At 39.8% G+C, this 18863-nt stretch overlaps 4 protein-coding genes across 6 annotated transcripts in view; 2 read left to right on the top strand and 2 right to left on the bottom strand.

Moving 5' to 3' along the window:
• Window positions 1-3337, top strand: part of LOC122533506 (extracellular sulfatase SULF-1 homolog) — a 98314-nt gene extending 94977 nt beyond the window's left edge. For 2 of the 3 annotated variants that reach the window (XM_043663311.1, XM_043663309.1), the window contains exons 12-17: window positions 42-221; window positions 279-1239; window positions 1470-1880; window positions 1958-2149; window positions 2224-2311; window positions 2388-3337. In XM_043663311.1, the coding sequence (XP_043519246.1) occupies window positions 42-221; window positions 279-1239; window positions 1470-1880; window positions 1958-2149; window positions 2224-2311; window positions 2388-2481 (1926 nt within the window). In that variant the 3' untranslated portion in view covers window positions 2482-3337. The remainder of the gene's footprint in view (window positions 1-41; window positions 222-278; window positions 1240-1469; window positions 1881-1957; window positions 2150-2223; window positions 2312-2387) is intronic. The other variant, XM_043663310.1, reaches the window with a different exon arrangement.
• Window positions 3032-5161, bottom strand: LOC122533509 (uncharacterized protein DDB_G0284311). Its single transcript, XM_043663317.1, has 3 exons — window positions 4804-5161; window positions 4668-4736; window positions 3032-4556 (listed from the first exon to the last, which is right to left on the bottom strand). Exons 1-3 carry the CDS (start codon window positions 4852-4854, stop codon window positions 4002-4004), a joined length of 675 nt encoding a protein of 224 aa, XP_043519252.1. The 5' UTR covers window positions 4855-5161; the 3' UTR covers window positions 3032-4001.
• Window positions 5162-5255: 94 nt separating this feature from the next.
• Window positions 5256-6536, bottom strand: LOC122533510 (ATP synthase subunit s, mitochondrial). Its single transcript, XM_043663318.1, has 5 exons — window positions 6246-6536; window positions 6092-6177; window positions 5819-6021; window positions 5570-5732; window positions 5256-5485 (listed from the first exon to the last, which is right to left on the bottom strand). The coding sequence occupies exons 1-5, from the start codon at window positions 6255-6257 to the stop codon at window positions 5380-5382; spliced, it is 570 nt and encodes a 189-aa protein (XP_043519253.1). The 5' UTR covers window positions 6258-6536; the 3' UTR covers window positions 5256-5379.
• Window positions 6537-6828: 292 nt separating this feature from the next.
• The window catches only part of LOC122533504 (lysine-specific histone demethylase 1A), a 116837-nt gene continuing 104802 nt past the window's right edge, over window positions 6829-18863 (top strand). Inside the window, exons 1-10 of the mRNA XM_043663307.1 lie at window positions 6829-7000; window positions 7507-7735; window positions 7817-7968; window positions 8037-8198; window positions 8276-8392; window positions 8468-8644; window positions 8731-8991; window positions 9056-9193; window positions 9270-9343; window positions 9427-9575. Coding sequence (XP_043519242.1) covers window positions 6977-7000; window positions 7507-7735; window positions 7817-7968; window positions 8037-8198; window positions 8276-8392; window positions 8468-8644; window positions 8731-8991; window positions 9056-9193; window positions 9270-9343; window positions 9427-9575 — 1483 coding nt within the window. The 5' untranslated portion in view covers window positions 6829-6976. The remainder of the gene's footprint in view (window positions 7001-7506; window positions 7736-7816; window positions 7969-8036; window positions 8199-8275; window positions 8393-8467; window positions 8645-8730; window positions 8992-9055; window positions 9194-9269; window positions 9344-9426; window positions 9576-18863) is intronic.

The following is an 18863-nucleotide window of genomic DNA, read 5'->3' as shown; positions in this document are numbered from 1 at the left end:
TTTTATCAGAATCTGATATGACTTCTTGCCTTTACATTTAGGCGACCCAAGCACGCCAGTCCGAATCGAAAAGAACGTTTCCACCGAAATGCTCGGTTCTTCCGCAAGGGGGAGTAAACTGTTCAGAAACCGTATACCAAGATCCGAACGAGTGGCGAATTTCGAGGCGGGAAATTGAACAACAGATCAAAGAAATGAGGACGCAGTTGGAAACCTTGAAAGTAAAAAGATGAAAGTTTCATTTGATAGAAAAGATAACGTGATATTCGTCGTTTCAGGACATTCGTCGACATTTGATGACCAAGCGACCCCAAGTTATACGAGACCAAGAAGATGGAGGAGCAAAGAACACAGAGGAAATACATAAATCGCATCATCACCCTTCGAAGAACCACGCGAATCGTCATCACAAGAAGCATGATCACGCAACTACGCTTAATCCTGTTGTAACGACTATTCTTTCCACCGTGAAGCACAATCAAGTGACGGAAGACAGAACTACGTCTACAGATACTATGGAAAAATTTGGATTTAACGTTACAGCAGCAGAAACTACCAATACCGATACGATTAGCACGACCGAGCCAACTTCGACCACGTTATCGACGACTTTCAAACCAAAGAAGACGCCTCGTCGTCAAAAGATAAAGGAATCTATTAACAACAGGACGGAAGTTGAGGATGATAAATCCCAAAGACGCAGAAAGATTCACCATCATCGAAGGAACAATACGTTGTTCACGAACAGCGTACATGATGAGATTCCAATTGTGAATGTTAGCGAAACAATCGAGACGACTGTGACTACGCAGAGCACGACACCGAGGCACCATTATCGTCAAACCAAGTACACGACTGTTCCTACCACGACGACGAAAGAAACTACGATTCAAAGGGAGACTTCTGGCAGTGCAGGAATCACGAATGACTTTACCAAAGAAATCACGATAGGAACAGACGCACAAACCGTACTATCGACAGGGTCTGAGACAGGGTTCACTTTTGATGAATCGACAGAGCAACAAAGAACGACTTCGGTGTTCTCCAGGACGAATACCGAAACTCGTTCTAGAACTACATTCCCGTCCACGACTGTAGCTACAACGCCCATGACCACGTTAGTTACAACATCTTCGACTAGAAGGTTTCCAAAGATACAGAAAAATCGAACGACTAATCTAGGACCTTCCAGGATCGACGTTACCATCTTGGAGTCCCCCGATAGGAGGAACAAGCAAGGTTAGCGACTTGAGAAAGTATTTGCATACTTGCTGTAAGGCATTTTTATGAATATTCTATTTTGTTCCTTGAAATTTTATTACCGATTCAACAAACTTTTAGATTCATTTTAAATTATGTTAATATAACCATAATTATGAAATCTCAAAGTAACAAGAAGTGACTGTATGAACGTTTCATTGGATTCCGCTTTAACTTGAATTTAATCGAATCTATTCCTTTTATAACAGACATCATAGACATAGCAAATAACAATCGTCGACTACCACCGATGCTGAACAATCCTTTGGAATCTCGTCACAAATGCTACTGCGAGCCTGATTCTTACTCGAAGAAGGATGAAAAGGAGATTGCTCGGGAGGAAAGGAGAAGGTTAAAGGAAGAACGTTTGAAAAAGAAGGAGAGGAAGCTGAGAAAGAAGGCTAAACTCGAGAAGGAGTGTTTAACAGAGAAAATGAATTGTTTCGAACACGACAACGACCATTGGCGCACAGCTCCTTTATGGAACGCGGGTCCATTCTGTTTTTGCATGAATGCTAATAATAATACGTATTCGTGCATTCGTACCATTAACGCGACACACAATTTCCTTTACTGCGAATTTACTACCGGTTTGGTTACTTTTTATAACCTAAGGATCGGTAAGTAAGTCTAGTAAATCGAGTCTCCTAAAGGAAATGGGTTTCAGTTATTGGACTTTTATTTCTTTTATGATTAGATCCGTTCGAACAGTGGAACAGGATTTCGTCTTTAACGTCCTCAGAACGTTCCTATCTTCACGATCAGTTGGAACATTTGAAGGGTTGCAAAGGAACGAGAGATTGTACGGTTGGAAGCGCGAGAGAAGCGTTGCCGCAACCGCAGCAGCATCAGAGGTTCATTTCAAAGAGAAAATATGCGAATTCATTCGGTATGTTGCACTGATAATATGTAACAAGAGTGAGGAATTTGCCCACATTAACTCTTTGATGTATATTTCCGTAGAAGATATGTTCATACCATCGACTTTACAAATTATTCGAGAAAGCGAACTCAGTAGTCCGCCGAATAAGAGACGAAAAAAATTGCAAAAGTAAGTAATCTTTACTTTTAACGGAAAGCTCGACTCGTCTGTTAAGCGTGTGCTGAACTATTGCTTTTTAATTAAGCAGCGTTTGGAATAGACGAAGCAGAAGTTGGCAAAGTAGCTGGAGGCATCATCAAGACACTGTGAATTATCGCCGACACAGACACCAGTACTGATGGTTCGTTTGTTTCTCTCTGAACAAATCGTCGAAGGATGCATGACAGCATTGCCTTAGATGTATATTAATTTCGCGATGCATTTAATAACGTAATTTATTTAGTGATATTTAATTGAGACGTGATATTTAAGAATGTTCGAATTTTATTAATTAGACTCGCGCTACTCGACACGAGTATACCGTGTGTATTTTTAACGTTATACCTTCCACGGCAAAATTATTGCGACTGATCGCACGCGTATAAGCGTGCACCATATAATCTCGCGGTTCGCGCGCGTTAAACAATCGGGAACGATCTAAACGATCCTTTTTTTACTTAATAGCCGATATTTTTTATAATAATTTATTTACTATTACTCATCTCTTAATTATCTCGAATGAAACGATACTTGCCTAACGAGATTTAGAGCGATTCTAAAATCTTTGATTATCCGAAAATAGTGACACGATACTTCTTTGCGAAGTGAATAACCGACATCAGTAACTTTACAGACAATAGATTGTCTATGTAAAAAAAAAGAAGAAAAAAAAAAGAGAATGATCTGAGAGTTCGTTTATCGCGTTAGAGAGCTATTTCAAACTTGAATTCTACGTGACTGCGAACTGAAACGCACAACGAAAAGAACAAAACGCAATGTAAAAGTCGTCCTGCCAAAAGTCTTATGCCTTTCCTTACGAAAATTTATATACACCGGTACCATTGTGAAATGTTCGTTCTATTAAAACTGCCATTCATTTAATTTTTTCCTATTGCCTTCAAACAATGACATTGCAGAACAAATTGGCTCTGCTACACAATGTCTTACAATCATTTTAACCAATCGTTATTAGGATGTTCAAGTAGAGACAGGAAAGAGAGGTAATTCAAGTCACGATATTAAGACTGTATGAGTTTCAATGAAATTAAAAAAAGATACAACTTTTGGCATCATTTATTCTATACAATTTCTTGTCTTTCTAGAAACAATATGGGAATTTTGTGATTACTACACCCAACAATCTCTGTTATAAAAAAAAAAAAAAAAATTGAATGCTGATGGATGCATATGCTATAAGTATACAAGTAAAAAGTGAAATTTATTTAATAATTCACTTATACATTTGCTTCAACAGTTACAAAACACTTTTTAGACAATATTTGCTCTTTTATAATATGAAATAGTTGAAATATTATATAATAATGTGTCACTATACAACAGCTAGACAATTGTCTCCATTAGCATTTTATTTTTTTTTTTTACAATTGTATGTCTGTGTTATGTACTAGATTCTCAGTTAGTGTCCTGAGAATATCTTCAAGATTTTGAAGTTAAAGCAATGTATTTAAATCATGTGAAATAAATAAATAAATACTGTCCAAATTCCAATTGGTATACCATTTACTTAAAAAGGTCAATGAATTTTTAAATAATAAAAAAGGATTAAACAATAAAAATAAATTATATTGGAAAGATATTTTAAACATATTTCTTTTATATTTCTTTACTTCTTTTTTAAAATAAGAAAAATATGAAGAATTTAAAAATCAATAGTAATATCAAAATCTTCATTATCATCAAATATGTTTTTTGTACTTTTAATTTCATTGACATTTTTGCTATGGAAATCATTGCTTTTATTATCGCTATCTGATACATTATCTATTTCCTCTGATACAAAATTATCATGTTCTTGCTCATTGTGATAAATTAAATCTTGTTTAAAATCATTCTCATAAGAAACATCGTTATCTATATTTGTGTGTTCATTTTGTGGCCACTTACATATTGTATCGTTATCACAATATTCTGAATATTCTAGATGATCAGTTTCTATTTGACTGTTATCTTTACTACTTGAAGCTTTGAAAATATTAGATTCTATCTCCTCTGATTTATCTAAATACTTTGTCCATTTATTTTCAACGTTTACATTAGACTTTGGTTGCTCAGTATAGTTATCATTATCATTGGAATAGTTATCATGATTACTGTTCCTATTAAAGGACACATTTTCCTGATTCTCATGTTCTTTCATAAGATTTAACTTTTGAACAACAATTCGGCAATCTTTACCTGAGCCTTTAAAATAAGCCTAAAAATTGCCATTATCTACTACCATTTTCTATATTCGTAACATCTATCATTTTGAGATATGTTTTGAAATATTGAAACTTAACATCTTTTTATTATAAAATTAACTGACCTGTTTGAATGTCTGCTTGAAATTACATATTTTGCATTGCCATTTCTTTGCTTTCTTGACTATGTGAACCTATAATTTATACAAATCAGATATGTTATAGCAATTGATAATGAACTACAATGCATATGACAATTACTTGATATGTTTTACATGAATAACAGCGTAAAATATTCATTTCCTGCGACATGATGCTAATTGGCAACACTTTCTAATGCTAAAACTATCACAATTTAAAAAAATAATACTTTTAGATTATTTTAAACTTCGAATCACTTTTACGCTTAACACAGCAGTCTGGCCAATATGGCGGCATCGAATTTTGGCGGGAAACTACGATGGAACTGTAAGTTGCTTAATTACCGGTACTTCCGGTTAGATTACTTCCGGTAAATCGAGTGTATTTGATTTTGATCGGCGCATCTAAATAGAAATTTTATTTAAATATAAGCATTAAAGAAAGAAATGGAAAAGTTCAAGACTACGTCTAGATACTGGTAAGAATTCTCTTAAAATATTTCTAGCAAGTTAAAGTTATTTCTTATGATAGCGGGTTGCAAATAATCACGTCAAAGAAATCAGTACACATCAACAGTTATATTTTATTACATTTTATTTACGCACACTTTTTAAAAATATCCATCAAAAATAATTTAACGAATAATAAAATATACTCAAAGTCTATTTACAATTAATTTCATTAATAATAAAATATTCATTCAAAGTCTATTTTACAATTGGGTAAAGCCTTGACAAGTTCATCATGAGCAACACTATCCGTAATGGCTGGTAATCCTTTGATTTTTAACTGTTTTAAATTTCTAAAACATTAAAATATTATTATTCATTCTTATTAAATATGTTCTATTAAATATATTTTGTTCATATTTGTATGTATAACATACTTCAATACTTTCAAGTGACGTAGACCATTCTCATCAATACTTTTACACTTTATAATTTCTAAATTAGTTAATGAATCTTGAACAAGCGATAAATATGGCATAGCTCTATTATTTATATATCTACAGCTTTCCAATTTTATATCTTTTATATGCTTGCATCCTTCTAGGATAATAATTCAATAAATAATTGTGTCTATGCATATACATATCTAATCTATTTTATATGATTAGATTAGTGATAACGCTAACCGAGATATGGAAATCCTAAATCACATATTCCAGCATCATTTGCTTCAATAGCTTCAATATAATAGTTTCCACTAGTTGGTAATGCATTATAATCAGTCAATGGTTCAGTAAAATTTTTCCATCTAACATAAGCTCCATTTTTTAAAAGCCATTCTGCGCAAGCACGATCTGGACCAATTTCCTTTATACGTTCTGCATCAATTCTTTGTTGAGAAACAAAAAGGAGTTTCTTATCCATTTTGTATAATCAAATAGCAATATTTATTTCATTACCTATTGAATACAACGACAAGCCAGTAAAAGAAAGGCCTGGCTTGATGTTTTATATTTTGGATTAAAGGTGTTAATCTGCTTAATGTCTGAAATAAGAAATATATGACAATATTCTTACTAAATACAAAATAAAGTAGTTTCTTCGTATTCTTACATAGACTGTCATTGCTGTTTTATTCCTGACAATAATATTGTTGAATAATTATAATATTACTAAAGCGTTGGCGTTACAAAAATGTAGATTAGGTTAGCACAATGTGAAAGTTAAACTATCCAATTAACTCATAATAGATCAAAGCAGTATTGCATTTAATTATATGGTCACTTATCTGTGGCACTGTTTGTAATCATTAAATTGACTCGAACGTCGTATGAATAATGATAAGATAGTCAAGTCAGTTATCTTCCAAAAGCATGGAAAAAGCATTGAATGTTCAGCAGCATATCTACTCTGTCTTTAGTCAATGACTGTGCGTTAAAGTTTACAATAAAAATTAACAACTAGCGTATGATACAAATATTTGAACAATAAAATCAAAATACTCTCGTATAAAGAACAAGAAAATTTTCTTAATAAATAAAAAAAATTTTTTCAAAATACGAGTAACGTGTAATAATTATTATTTTTTATTTAGCTATTAAATGAAAAAATTTTCAAATCAAATTAATCTCGGTTAATAAAGTAATTCATATGAATTATTATACAGTAAACATTATTTGATACAGTGACAGACCATATTTTAATGGCTCACACGATTCTACATTATCCATAGTCTCTGGATTTCATAATTGTATGTGCCGCCGGTTTGAAGAGTCAAAACAAACCTGTGTGATTACGCACGACATTGATTACGTCTGGCATAGAAATTGTTAAATAACAACAACATGAGTCGAAGAAAAAGAGCGAAGGTTTGTCGTCCATTTTTATTATATTTGATATTTTCTATTGTTAAATATGTATAAAAGGTATATGACGATATTTAATATACCAGTTGTTTCATATTTTTAGTGTAACATGAATCAAATGTTTGTTTTTCCATATTTCCTCATGTAATAACAAGAAACAACATAAATTCTCATGTGAAAAAGAATTCGGACGCATTTGTATTGAATGATACTGTTTTCTAAGTAACCAATATAGGTTAGGTTTTGTTTTGATTGATTATTTGTTATTTACCTTGCTTGGTTAATAATTGTAAATTTATTCTTGTGCAAATACAACCGAGTATATTATATGTAAATTAAAATAAATATATTTAATGCAACTTTTAATTCATAAACGATTGTAGGAACTTTTAACCTATATTTAAATTAATACAGATTTCTGTGTACTCGATAAGATTTCGATTACGTATTTATTTACCATTGAATATCCTTCTTTTCATTTGTAATTTTCGCATCATATTTGTGTGTAGGTGGAGTATAGAGAAATGGAAGAGAAATATAATCAGTTAGAAGATGAAAATGCTTCAGATACATCGGAAAAGTCTAAACCTGGTCTTGTTACTCCAGAAAAAAAAGTCGTACCTGAAGTAAAAAAAGAAACTGATACAAGTATACCGCAGTCTGTCCCCACATCTTCTGCTCCAAAAATTGAAGTAAAAGAAGAAGATGATCAAGACAGTGATCATGAAGATCCTCATGGTAAATAGTAAATATATATTTTAAAGTAAAATAAGTATTATCTTCGATGGATTAAACTTTAATTTACATATTTAATTATAGTAAAGGAATTACTTAATGGATTGGAAGGGGCAGCATTTCAAAGTCGTCTTCCATTTGATAAGTTAACTTCAACTGAAGCCGCTTGTTTCCCAGATGTTTCTGGTGGTCCGCCACAGACTCAAAAAGTTTTCCTCCACATTAGAAACAGACTTGTACATATCTGAACTCGATAAGAAAGTGAACGTATGTTCTCTGTGCTTATGAAATGTTTTTATTTCAGTTGCAACTATGGCTCGAAAATCCAAAGCAACAATTGATAATCGAAAATGCTTTACCAGCTATAGAACCTCCTTATAATAGCGATACCGTATTGACACGTCGAATTCACGCATTTTTAGAAAGACACGGTTTTATTAATTTTGGTGTATTTAAGCGACTCAAGGTAGTGTGTACTTATTGTTCGATTATTTTTATATGAATTATATTTAGAATATATTGATTATTGCCTTTTTATTTTAGCCATTACCTACGAAGAAATCAGGCAAAGTAATTGTAATTGGAGCAGGTATTGCCGGTTTAGCTGCTGCTCAACAAATGCAACAATTTGGTTTGGAAGTAATTGTACTCGAAGCACGGGTAATTATTTAAAATTTTATTTTATACTTAAAGAAATATATTTGTATATATCTATATATGTGTCTGATTTTATAGGATCGTGTTGGTGGTCGAATTGCAACATTTCGTAAATCTTCGTATATCGCTGATCTCGGCGCTATGGTAGTTACAGGATTAGGTGGAAATCCAGTGACAACTCTTAGCAAACAGATTAATATGGAACTCCATAAAATACGACAAAAGTGTCCTTTGTATGAAAGCGATGGTCAAACGGTTAATATAAATATTAATTTGATTATTGTAACAATTAAATGTTCATTGAATCATTTGTAAAGTTTTAATAATTTTTCCATCAATAGGTCCCGAAAGATAAAGACGAAATGGTAGAAAGAGAGTTTAACCGTTTATTGGAAGCAACGTCATATCTTTCACATCAATTAGATTTTAATTATGTGGGTAGCGCTGGATCAGGACAAGGTACTAATACGCGACCGGTTTCATTAGGTCAGGCATTGGAATGGGTGATACGTCTGCAAGAACAAGGTGTCAAACAGCGTCAAGTAGCTCATTTGCGTTCCGTACTATCGCTTCAAGGTCGGCTTATCACCAATCAACATAGGGTATGTATCTTCAACATCGAATTTTAAAAATACTGATCTGTAGAGATCTGCTCTGACATTGTAGATGATTTCCATCATGGATCGTTTAGTTGAACTAAACAAACAATATAAAGAGATGACTGAGAGTAAATTACAAACACGTGATATAACACAAGAATTTGTGTTACGTTCAAAATTACGGGATCTTCACAATGCATGCAAGGTATGGTTTTAAATAATATTATTTATATATAAACTTATAAACAGACATTACACGTATTTCATTTTTGTCATATTAGGAATGGGATCAACTTTCTGAGCAACAGAAAGAAATCGAGGCAAAGTTACAAGAATTAGAAGCCTCCCCTCCTAGGTAAGTTCCTTTTGATATTTTTCATACATGTGGCATATTAAATTCTTCTTGGTATGTGAAGTATGTCTATTTGTTGTTCACAGTGATGTATATCTTTCTTCGAAGGATCGTCAAATATTGGATTGGCATTTTGCGAATTTAGAGTTCGCCAACGCGACGTCGCTGTCAAATCTGAGCCTAAAACATTGGGACCAGGACGACGACTTTGAATTCACCGGCAGTCATCTAACAGGTGAGTCTTCTCAACAACGTTACGTAAAGTAGCCGCATTTCTCGATTAAATCAGCTGTTGCTTACTTTCACTGCGCGTGAACGACTAGAATTTAGTTAAGTGGCTAGTTGAATTGAGCGTAATTATTACAGTTGTACATTGCAATATGTTAAATACGCGAAAACATTCTAATTTCATGGAGCGTGCGTGATTCGTCGAGTATCTCTGCGCGGCGTAACGCGTGTACGGTATTATATCGACGTTCTCGAGATATTGCTTAACCAACCAGTAGATGGTATAGATAACGGGTGAATTATTCGCGGGTTGCGTCTCCTTTGCAGACGTCGGATAGTCTCTCGCACCCGGTGTCCGTGCGGTTGACTTTATCAACCTTATTGAAAGTCGATAGCATGAGATTCCGTGTAGATAGTGCGCTGTATCCCTTAACCGATCGGTTACCGGAGTTCTCATTATGTGAAATTATACTATGATCATAGCGTGTTCGCTGCGCTCGAGTCTGCTAATGCGTTAACAAAAACGAAAGCAGCGAGAAATATGACTATAGATATAATCGAACGGTTTCGTATTTTACACAGTTCGAGGGTTCTCTCTGTTTCTGGCTTCGAGCAAATCCGAGTTAATGGTTTACCTTGCTTATCTTCTTAATTGTTATCTCAACTATTTACATCGAACAATCGAACCTTTTCGAAAAATAATTGACATTACGATGCCATTCGAAATACTTTGCAATTAAAACTGCAAGTTTCTGCGAATGACTTCGCGACGCGTAGATACGCACTCGTATCTTGTATCGGACCCATGATAATCGAAAATCTTAACGACGTTACTTGTAATACCTGCGACACGATTCATACCCGGAAGCGTTTAAGCGTTTCTCAACCGGGAGAGTTCGAGGTGTGAATGCGTGGAACTCACACGAAATATCGTCTCTAGTAAATGAACGGTAAACGCATCTTTAATAGATATCCAAGGTGGATGTTACTGCGTATCAACGGACCGTAACCCAACGGAATAACGTGGTCGCGTGTGCCGCTACCGCAAAGCAGACTCGACTGACAGTAAACGAACGAACCGGTCGAGCCAGGCTCGAATTCCAATATTGCTTGGTTGTCGTTCGACCGACCACGCAGTCGAGTGCATCGCGCGCGGGAGCGAACTCGAGCGAGTGAACCGCGCTGCTTGAACTCAAGCTGAAATAAGAGACACGCAAGGAGGATGCTGTGCCTCCGTTTTTGCCAGGGCCACGGTACGCGGCAATGGTGGTCAATTCGAAATTAAAACGATGCCCACAGTCCATGACTGACGTGCATCGATGATCATGACGGTTTGCCCGCAGGTTCTTTCCAGCGATTAATGAGATGTAAACAATTTAACGCTAAATTAAGCAGAACAATAAGCTGTCCGGTGAATCCCTGGCCGAAAGTTGGGCAAATCCTCGACGTAATCGGTTCTCCTTCGAGCCTCGAACTGTTCGTGGTCCTTCGATTCACGGACCATCGATTCCTTCTTCGTTCCTTCTCGAACGAATCCCAACTGCTGGGTTAATAGCCACTGACCAAAAAACGTTTAGGCCAAAATATTCCTCGAGATACTTCTTTCGCTTTGAATGTCGCCGACCACAGTTTCGTTACTATTTCCTCCGGTAACTTTCAATCGGTGTCACGTCTCGTTAAGCTTGTCGATTTATGCAAATTCGGCGCTGTCCTTCGCTAGGAACGAACACCAAGACACCACGAATTCGCGAGTCTGCGTGTTTTTTACGAGAACACGACCCGTATACAATCCTCCCGGCACAATGTTTTCTTTTTTCTTTTTTTCTTTCGATGCGACTCTGTCGTGGAAACGATTTGGTAGTAAATTCGGGACTGTACAGTCGTCACGGTGATCATCAGCGTCACGACGATTCCTTGTTCCTCTCCGATCGCTCGTATAATAAAGAGTTATCGAGTTTTGTTTGCGAGCATGGAGCGATCTGGCCGTCAGTGTTCTCGGTCGTTTTGCTTGTCAGTCTTTCTCGATTTGTAGGACGAAAACGTAGGCAGCTTCGATATTATGCGTGTACACCGCAGCGTGTACAAGATATGAGAGGTGGATATGGGATCGAGAAGGAGCCGGGGATGGGCCATTTACGACATATCGAAGTCTTCTACACCGTCGCATTCCACGCCATCCGCGTGTCGCTACCAAAATTATATTCTCGTAAAATACACTTCACGTTCACCGCGCCGATCTCTTGCTTCTCCAAACGCGCGCCAAGCTTATGATAGGGTTGCAGGAACGACGCGATTCCATTCATGAGACCCCACGAAGCCTTCGTCGTTGTTTTTTCGAAGAAATTTCCTCGCTCTTCGCGTCTCTTTCGCGCTTTCCTTCCGGACGATGTTTGCACGCGGCTACGTCAACACGAAACCGCACGCCGCGTCGATATTAATCGAGAAAGTTCGATTGAGTCGTCACCGGCGGTGATTTTTAAAGCGTATTGACCGGTCGAAACCCTCTGTCGGAAGATAAATCGTCGATCGACAGGATACCGGAGAGTGGAAACACAATTCCGCAGGCGAAAAGTTTTCGAGCACGTTTCCTTGGCTCGACGGTCCTCAACGTCGACCAGTCTACGATATTTACGAGGCGAGCGAAGAATCCGGAGTATCTAGTCTCGAGTTATTCCCTCGGTCTTTGAAGATCGAAATCGGGGAGAGATCGAGTTAAGGATCGGCGTTCGTTACGACGACCGGCGACCAGGCTCGTCGAGCGCGTTTCGTATTTCCCATAATAACGTTCCGGTGGGTTCTTTTGGTGAAATTTACGAACCAAGGGGAATACCAAAGGGAATATAGGAGTGAATCGGAATGGCGCGCGGCTTAATGAGCTTTCGCTTTCGATCTCCGATCGATTTCGTGGAGTGAGTGGAAGATGGTTACCGAACCGTTGGAAATAAACCGGGACGGACACACCGAGGCAGGCGATCCCGGAGGCTCGTTTGCCGAAACAAGCCCGTCGCCGAAAAAATAAGTGTAAAATAGAATGGTGTCGAGACTTGGCGTCGCGCCCAGTGTTCTCGAAGCCAAGAGATTCGGAGCTACGAAGAGGGTCCGGGTAAACAGGAGAGACGCGGCCCGTGGTGTTTCCCCGACAAGACGAAAACGTAGGCAGCTTAACATTAGTTGAGCCGAGAGTTGGATGGCAGAGGGGGCCCCGAGTGGTAATTTACGAGGTATCGAAGACCTTGTACACTCCTACCCGCCAACGGGCCGGCCTCGCCCCGCGGAATCCAGTCTTGGCCTTAACGCACCGATACCTTTCCCATGACCACTTTCGGCCTATCTGTGCACACCGCGGTCCGTACACACGTACGTACATACACACAGGCAACCAACGGCCGCCTCACCGGGGCTCTTGATGTTTCTGCCTTTACCATTTACAGTGCTCCTCGTGTCGGCGACGCGGTAGGGTACCTTGTCGATATAGTCTATCTGGGCCTGTGCTCGGGCTCGCTTCGCTCCGTGATCCGCGTGATTTCTCTTCTTAACGTCACCTATCGCCCGTGAAGTGTCAACGAGGCGATTTCTTAGCGCCGGCTTCTTCCTTTCCCCCCCCCCCACGAACAAATGATTCGTCGACACGCGTCCTGGATTAAGTCCTCCCGTCTCGAGGAACGTCGATATCCTCTGCCCTCTACCTCCGCGCTATGCTCCTTCCTCGAATGTTTCCCTACTTGTTCTTTTGTCTTTGGGTTCGCTTTCTTTTTCTTTTTTTTTCTTTTTTGATTTCACTCTTGTTCTCCTACTATTCCCGGTTAATTTCCATACTCCAAGTTCGATTCGATCGAACTACTAACCTCTGCGATTGGAAGTCGTGCACGGTAGTAGTAGTAGTAATAGTAGTAGTAGTCCCACAGGATGATAAGTCGACTGAACCGGAGCACTCCCATGTTAGCATGAAATGTGTCGGCCGGTGGCCGAAGCGTAATTAGGTCGTCTGCGAAGCATTAGATCATGATATACCTAAACGAGAGAGATAAACCTCTCGGTCCCCAGAGGTTCCGAAGATCGACTGATAGTAACCATATGCATCGCTCTCCGAAATCGTTGATTAATAACGTCGTCTGGAAAATGGCTCTCCCCCGTCTGTAATTGAATCGTTCCGCGCGGACACTTTGGTAACGAGAAAGTCGTGTACCCTCGACCTCGATACCTTCGCTTCGATTACCTCTGATCCGCTTTATTTATCGTAGCGACTTTATTCGTCGTGGAAAACGCTCGGCTCGAACGGTGGATCCCACCTTTTCGAAAGTGGTGGAAGGTGTTAAGTGACGCACGGCGATTAAGTATCTCGGTTTTCGCGGCACGTGGGCTAATCGACTTCCGAGCCGAGTGTCAACGGGGCTGATTTACGCGTGGAAGCCGGTGGATACATTCGCCGCGATAACGAAGCTATGCGCGAGTACGCGGTCGCGCGAAATGACACGTTTAAATTTCCTACGTAGTCGAGAGTGGATTCCCTTGACGCGGTGCGTTAAGTCGCCGATAGATGTACTTCGACCCTGTAACTTGGAGGTCATGAAGTTGTCCGGAGCCGAGGAATTATTTCCCCCGTGAGGCTTCGTACAAACCCGCGCGCGTTGCCGATCTGTCGTCGCCCGTTTATACTGACGTACGCATGTTAGCGAGCACGAACGAGGCTAGAGACTGTCGCGTGTATTCGGATGGAACGTCTCACGCGACAAGCGTGTACCAGATACCACGGTATCGCAGCCGGTCGGTTATTTCTTGCCGAATTTCGTTCTCAATTAGCCGAGACCCGGCTCATCGATCATCCATCCCGCCTGATTACCGTGTAGGCGAGATTATCGCTGGCAGCTGGAGACGCGAACCCTTTCGTAAGACCTTGTTTCTCCGGGAATGTTGATGAATGCAACGGGCCAACTACAGGAAATCTTGTTACGTTCAGCTAAGAAAGGGTGTCGGTTGATGTCGTCGAAGACTGTCAGTCGAAACACGTTCCGTAGCAGCGAACAATTTCCGGTGGAATGTGCCCCGTGTACTGTCGTCTCGTGGACCTACCACTTCGACCGTACCGTAGGAATGAGAAACACGTTCTCAACCGTGACTGGCCCTCTATTAAATATTTAATTTCTCGCGGCAATCGAAGACGAAAATGACATTCAAATTGAGAAAAGCATGGACGTTTGAAGATTAGCGAACGGGGTTAGCGTTCGCCTAGAGTTTTAATCTTTTGGGTTTAACAAAAGAGGGTGGAGATGGAATATTTTTTCCTTCTCGCGAACGAACGAGAGAGGACCCTCTCGAGTGTCCTTTTCCAGATTCTTCCTTTCGTTTGCCCCGTTTTAATTAGAGGATCTTAATTAGAAAGCTTGGAACGAAGCTGAACGCTGGCTGACATACTTACGCTTATTGACCAGCGAAACTCGCGTTTCGACGAGGGGCGTAACGACGAGTTTAAGTTATCCGGATAATTCGAACGTCAGGAACGAGGCTTTCGTGGGAGGCGGGAGCGAAATTGGGAAGAGGGCAAGTCGAATTGGCAGTTGCACAATATCGTACATCCTCGGAATTGGCTCCCAGATTTCGTAGTCCCGCTACGTAACTAGCTGATGTAAATTTCGCGTGCATAGTTCGTTCTTAACCGCCGTGGTAGTCGAGTGGTGAGGAACGATAAATTCCCGTTAACACGTTCCACTTGACGCGCACCGTCTTTACGCGGTGGATAATTTCCAATGGACGATGCGATAAACCTTGCGCGTTACTAACTCATTTACCAAGTATTAACTACAAACTTTTCATTCACAATCTCGGTTTTGTTTCTTGCGAGAAACTTCTTCGAAAGAAATCGTTTAAAGAAAAGGAAATGTTCAATCTCCTGCGTAGATATCAAAAACATTGCAACGCAACGTGATATCGAAAAAGGAGTTTCCAAGCGAAAGGTTTTCGGCGCGTAGGTATCATCGATGATGCGCGGAACATGTTAATAAGCTCACGCCTCGTCTCTTCACTACCGCGAGGACGACGATGTCGCTACATTTTTCAAATTAATGCTCGGCAATCTTGGCTGACAATCGTTTCAAAAGGGGATTACGTGACGGGGTGACCGAGAATGATTAAACGGGGCCCCGGCTACGTGACGCAGAGAAGAATGACGGTGACCATTATATGTTAATGTCCGGCCACACGCCATACGACGATTACGCGGCCTTTCAGCATCGTTCGCGATGCATTCGCGCCGGCTAAAAACTAGTATCCGCTCGGTCGCGCGCAGTTTTCGCGGGGTATTTATCTTTTCACTTAACAGACGCGATGATGTCTGTTTTCGCCGCGCGTCTTGCACTCCGTGCCTCGGTGTAACCATTGACGCCTCCTATCTGTTCAAATACGTCATCTTAAAAGTACGTATTTATCAATATTCTTTTCTTGTCCCCGTCGTCCACGATGACGTCGTTTGGCGTCGAAATCGCACGAAGTGCTTGATCATTCTATGCGGTTCCACAAAAAGCTCTCGCGAATACGTTATCTTTGTCCTATAGGTGAAATTTCATTCTTCTTGCTCGTTGTCTGTGTTCGTATTTTTAGGTTACTATTCGATTACTTTTGATGAAACCGGTATGATGCTATCAGAACGATGTTAGGTCGGTAGATGTATTTCGGTATAATACCGGTAAATAAAATATTAATTTATTAGAAAAGGAAAGGGAGACAATGATTAAATGTTTTCATAAAGCTGCCGACAATAAATTTGATGACGCTTATACACGTACACTTTGTTTATTTTTATTAGCTTTTTTATTAGTTTTTTTTTATTTTATTTATATTAGCGGCCAGCGGATGTTAAGGGCTACCTAACAAAATATTAATTATAGTTTATGTTAACAATTTTCAGGTTCAAATATTGTAGTTCGTCAAATGTCCGAATATTTTTGCCATGCTATATTTCGACATAGTTCAGTTTATTGTTTGATATTAGGAAAAATATGTGCAATAAATAAATAAAATTTATATTACTATAAACTATAATGAATGTTTTATTATATTATTAAAAAGTTAATGCAAATTTATTATTATAAACAATCCACCAACAATATTTTGAATAGCATGATGTCCGAATATTAATGAGCTACTGTACGTAGAAAATGAAAAATGTGTTTTCATCAGTAAAGCGGTACCGTACCGATATATATTTCGGTATTTTTACCGTTGTGGACATCAAATACCGACAAAATACGTATGAAAATACCAGTATGACCGGTATTAAAACCGTTTTTTCAAATAGCGGTTGTATTACGATAATATGGGAGCAAATACCGGCATAATACCTAAACCTCACAGTATTTCGGTTTCAGTCTCTGGGTCTAATACCTAAATCTCAACATATTTCGGTTTTCAGTCTCTGATTTCAAGGACGCAGTCTCTCCCACCTTTTTTCTTCTCTTATTCCCCCCGAACGTATAATTACAGCAAAGGGTTTGACAGCAAAGGTCAGTGGAAATAATAATTTCGAGTAAAAATTTAGAGCAACCCCTGTGTAGAGCGGAGAGACTGATTTAGCAGATGGCAGGGATTGCTGTCGCCTGGAAGACCAGCACCTGGTCACCAGCCGCTTTCAATCTGCCATCCTATGCTGCTGCTCGTAAACCTTAGCTGGCCGCTCTAACGACGGTCATTAAAGCGGCGATAGAAAAGTTTGGGACGTGCATCGTCGGCGATAATTAACGATCGGCTGGTGGTGTATCCTCGTGAACGTGAAACATTATCCGCTGAAAAACCGATGTTTATCTCGATGATGAATTCGAAGTACCAAAGGCCTTGAAAGGGCTATTAAACCGGAAGCGAACGGCACAGGGGCGCGCTCTTAATGTCGTTAATGGCGTCCAAATTTGCCGGTGGTATTACCTTCTTAAACGATAAATTCACCGGGCGAGCAACATGGAAATTTATTACGGGTGAAATTGCACGACGTTCATTAATCTTTTCCTCGTTTGGCACCGGTTTGTGCGTACTCTCTCGGTAGCGGACTCGATCGCGGGCAGAACGGCAACAGTTTTCACCCTGTGCAGCCTAACGGGCTATTTTCTATTTGCCTGGATATGCTAAACAACTCGAGAACTCGATCCGCGCAGGCCGATCCGCGGTGTGCTCATGTTTTATTTAACAGTTTCTCGAAAACGACCGCGAAACCTGGAAACGCCTCCTCCACACGTGGATTCCACGCGCGTCGGATTTTCTTTGGACGCCTCGGGTTCGCATCGAGTATAGGCACTCGACGATAAATAGGTACGCCGATAAATATCCACGGTTAATGTCAACCGTGTTCAACGAGGCGATTTCGCCTGCTCCAGGTGAAACTCTATCTGTCGATAGGTTAACCGTACGATTCGCCGCGAAACGTTCACGAAGCGCGCTCCAAACATACCTACTGCCTCGCTTCCTGGCTCGTACGATCCCATTCTTATTACGCGCGATCCCTGTCGATTCGCTCTCACGAACAAACATGCGCGAACAATAACGCGCGAACCGTCCTCGGTTAAATAAACCGGGTTAAACCGGAATAGACTCTTCGCGCTTCACGCGCTTTATCCGTCTAGACTTTTCTCCAGATAATCGATCTCTGATAATCGTTCGCGAGAAGAGGCGTGAAGTTTCTCATCCAGTCCTGTCCTCGGCACGGCCGCGAGATTTTCTTTCGCGAGAGAAATAAACTGGTTGTAATACTGTATCGGATAAAAGAAGGAAAGAAACGACGAGGCGTCCGTAAACGCGTACTTGTTATCCCCGTGGTGTTTACCAGCTACTCGGGTTCCTTTTATTTCGGTTTTGATGGCACAATTTACAGGTAGAAAATCGCGATTAATTGCGCCGTTAGCCGAGATTACGCCCCGACGATGCAAGTATCGTTTATTCGCCCGTACGACTCGTTTCTTACGAGCTAGAAACGACCTCCGGCCGGCAGAGTCCCTTCTTCCCGAGGGCGGAAACGCGAATCGTGCCGAGCTGTTTTAGAGACCGTCGCTGATAAACCGTCCTTGGGGAACGAGTCCCGATCGGTTTGTCATGTCGTCTAGGTTTACGGCAACGGAGATCGAGTAACTTCAACGCCTCCCTCTTCTCGTTGCATCTTCCTTTCTTTGAACGATCTCGCCTAAATCTAACGTTCGATTCGATCGTCTTCCGTGGCATCTATTCGAAAGATCTGTCACGGCGTTTCTTCTTTTGGCCAATAGAATAGAAAAAGAAATCTCAAGAGATTCGTCCTGAGCTTTTTGTTTAACCCCTTGCG

This window comes from Frieseomelitta varia, unplaced genomic scaffold (assembly GCF_011392965.1).
Source record: "Frieseomelitta varia isolate USP_RPSP 00005682 unplaced genomic scaffold, Fvar_1.2 scaffold_533, whole genome shotgun sequence".
In the NCBI taxonomy this organism is placed as follows: domain Eukaryota; kingdom Metazoa; phylum Arthropoda; class Insecta; order Hymenoptera; family Apidae; genus Frieseomelitta; species Frieseomelitta varia.
This window is presented reverse-complemented; position numbering and strand designations above follow the sequence as displayed.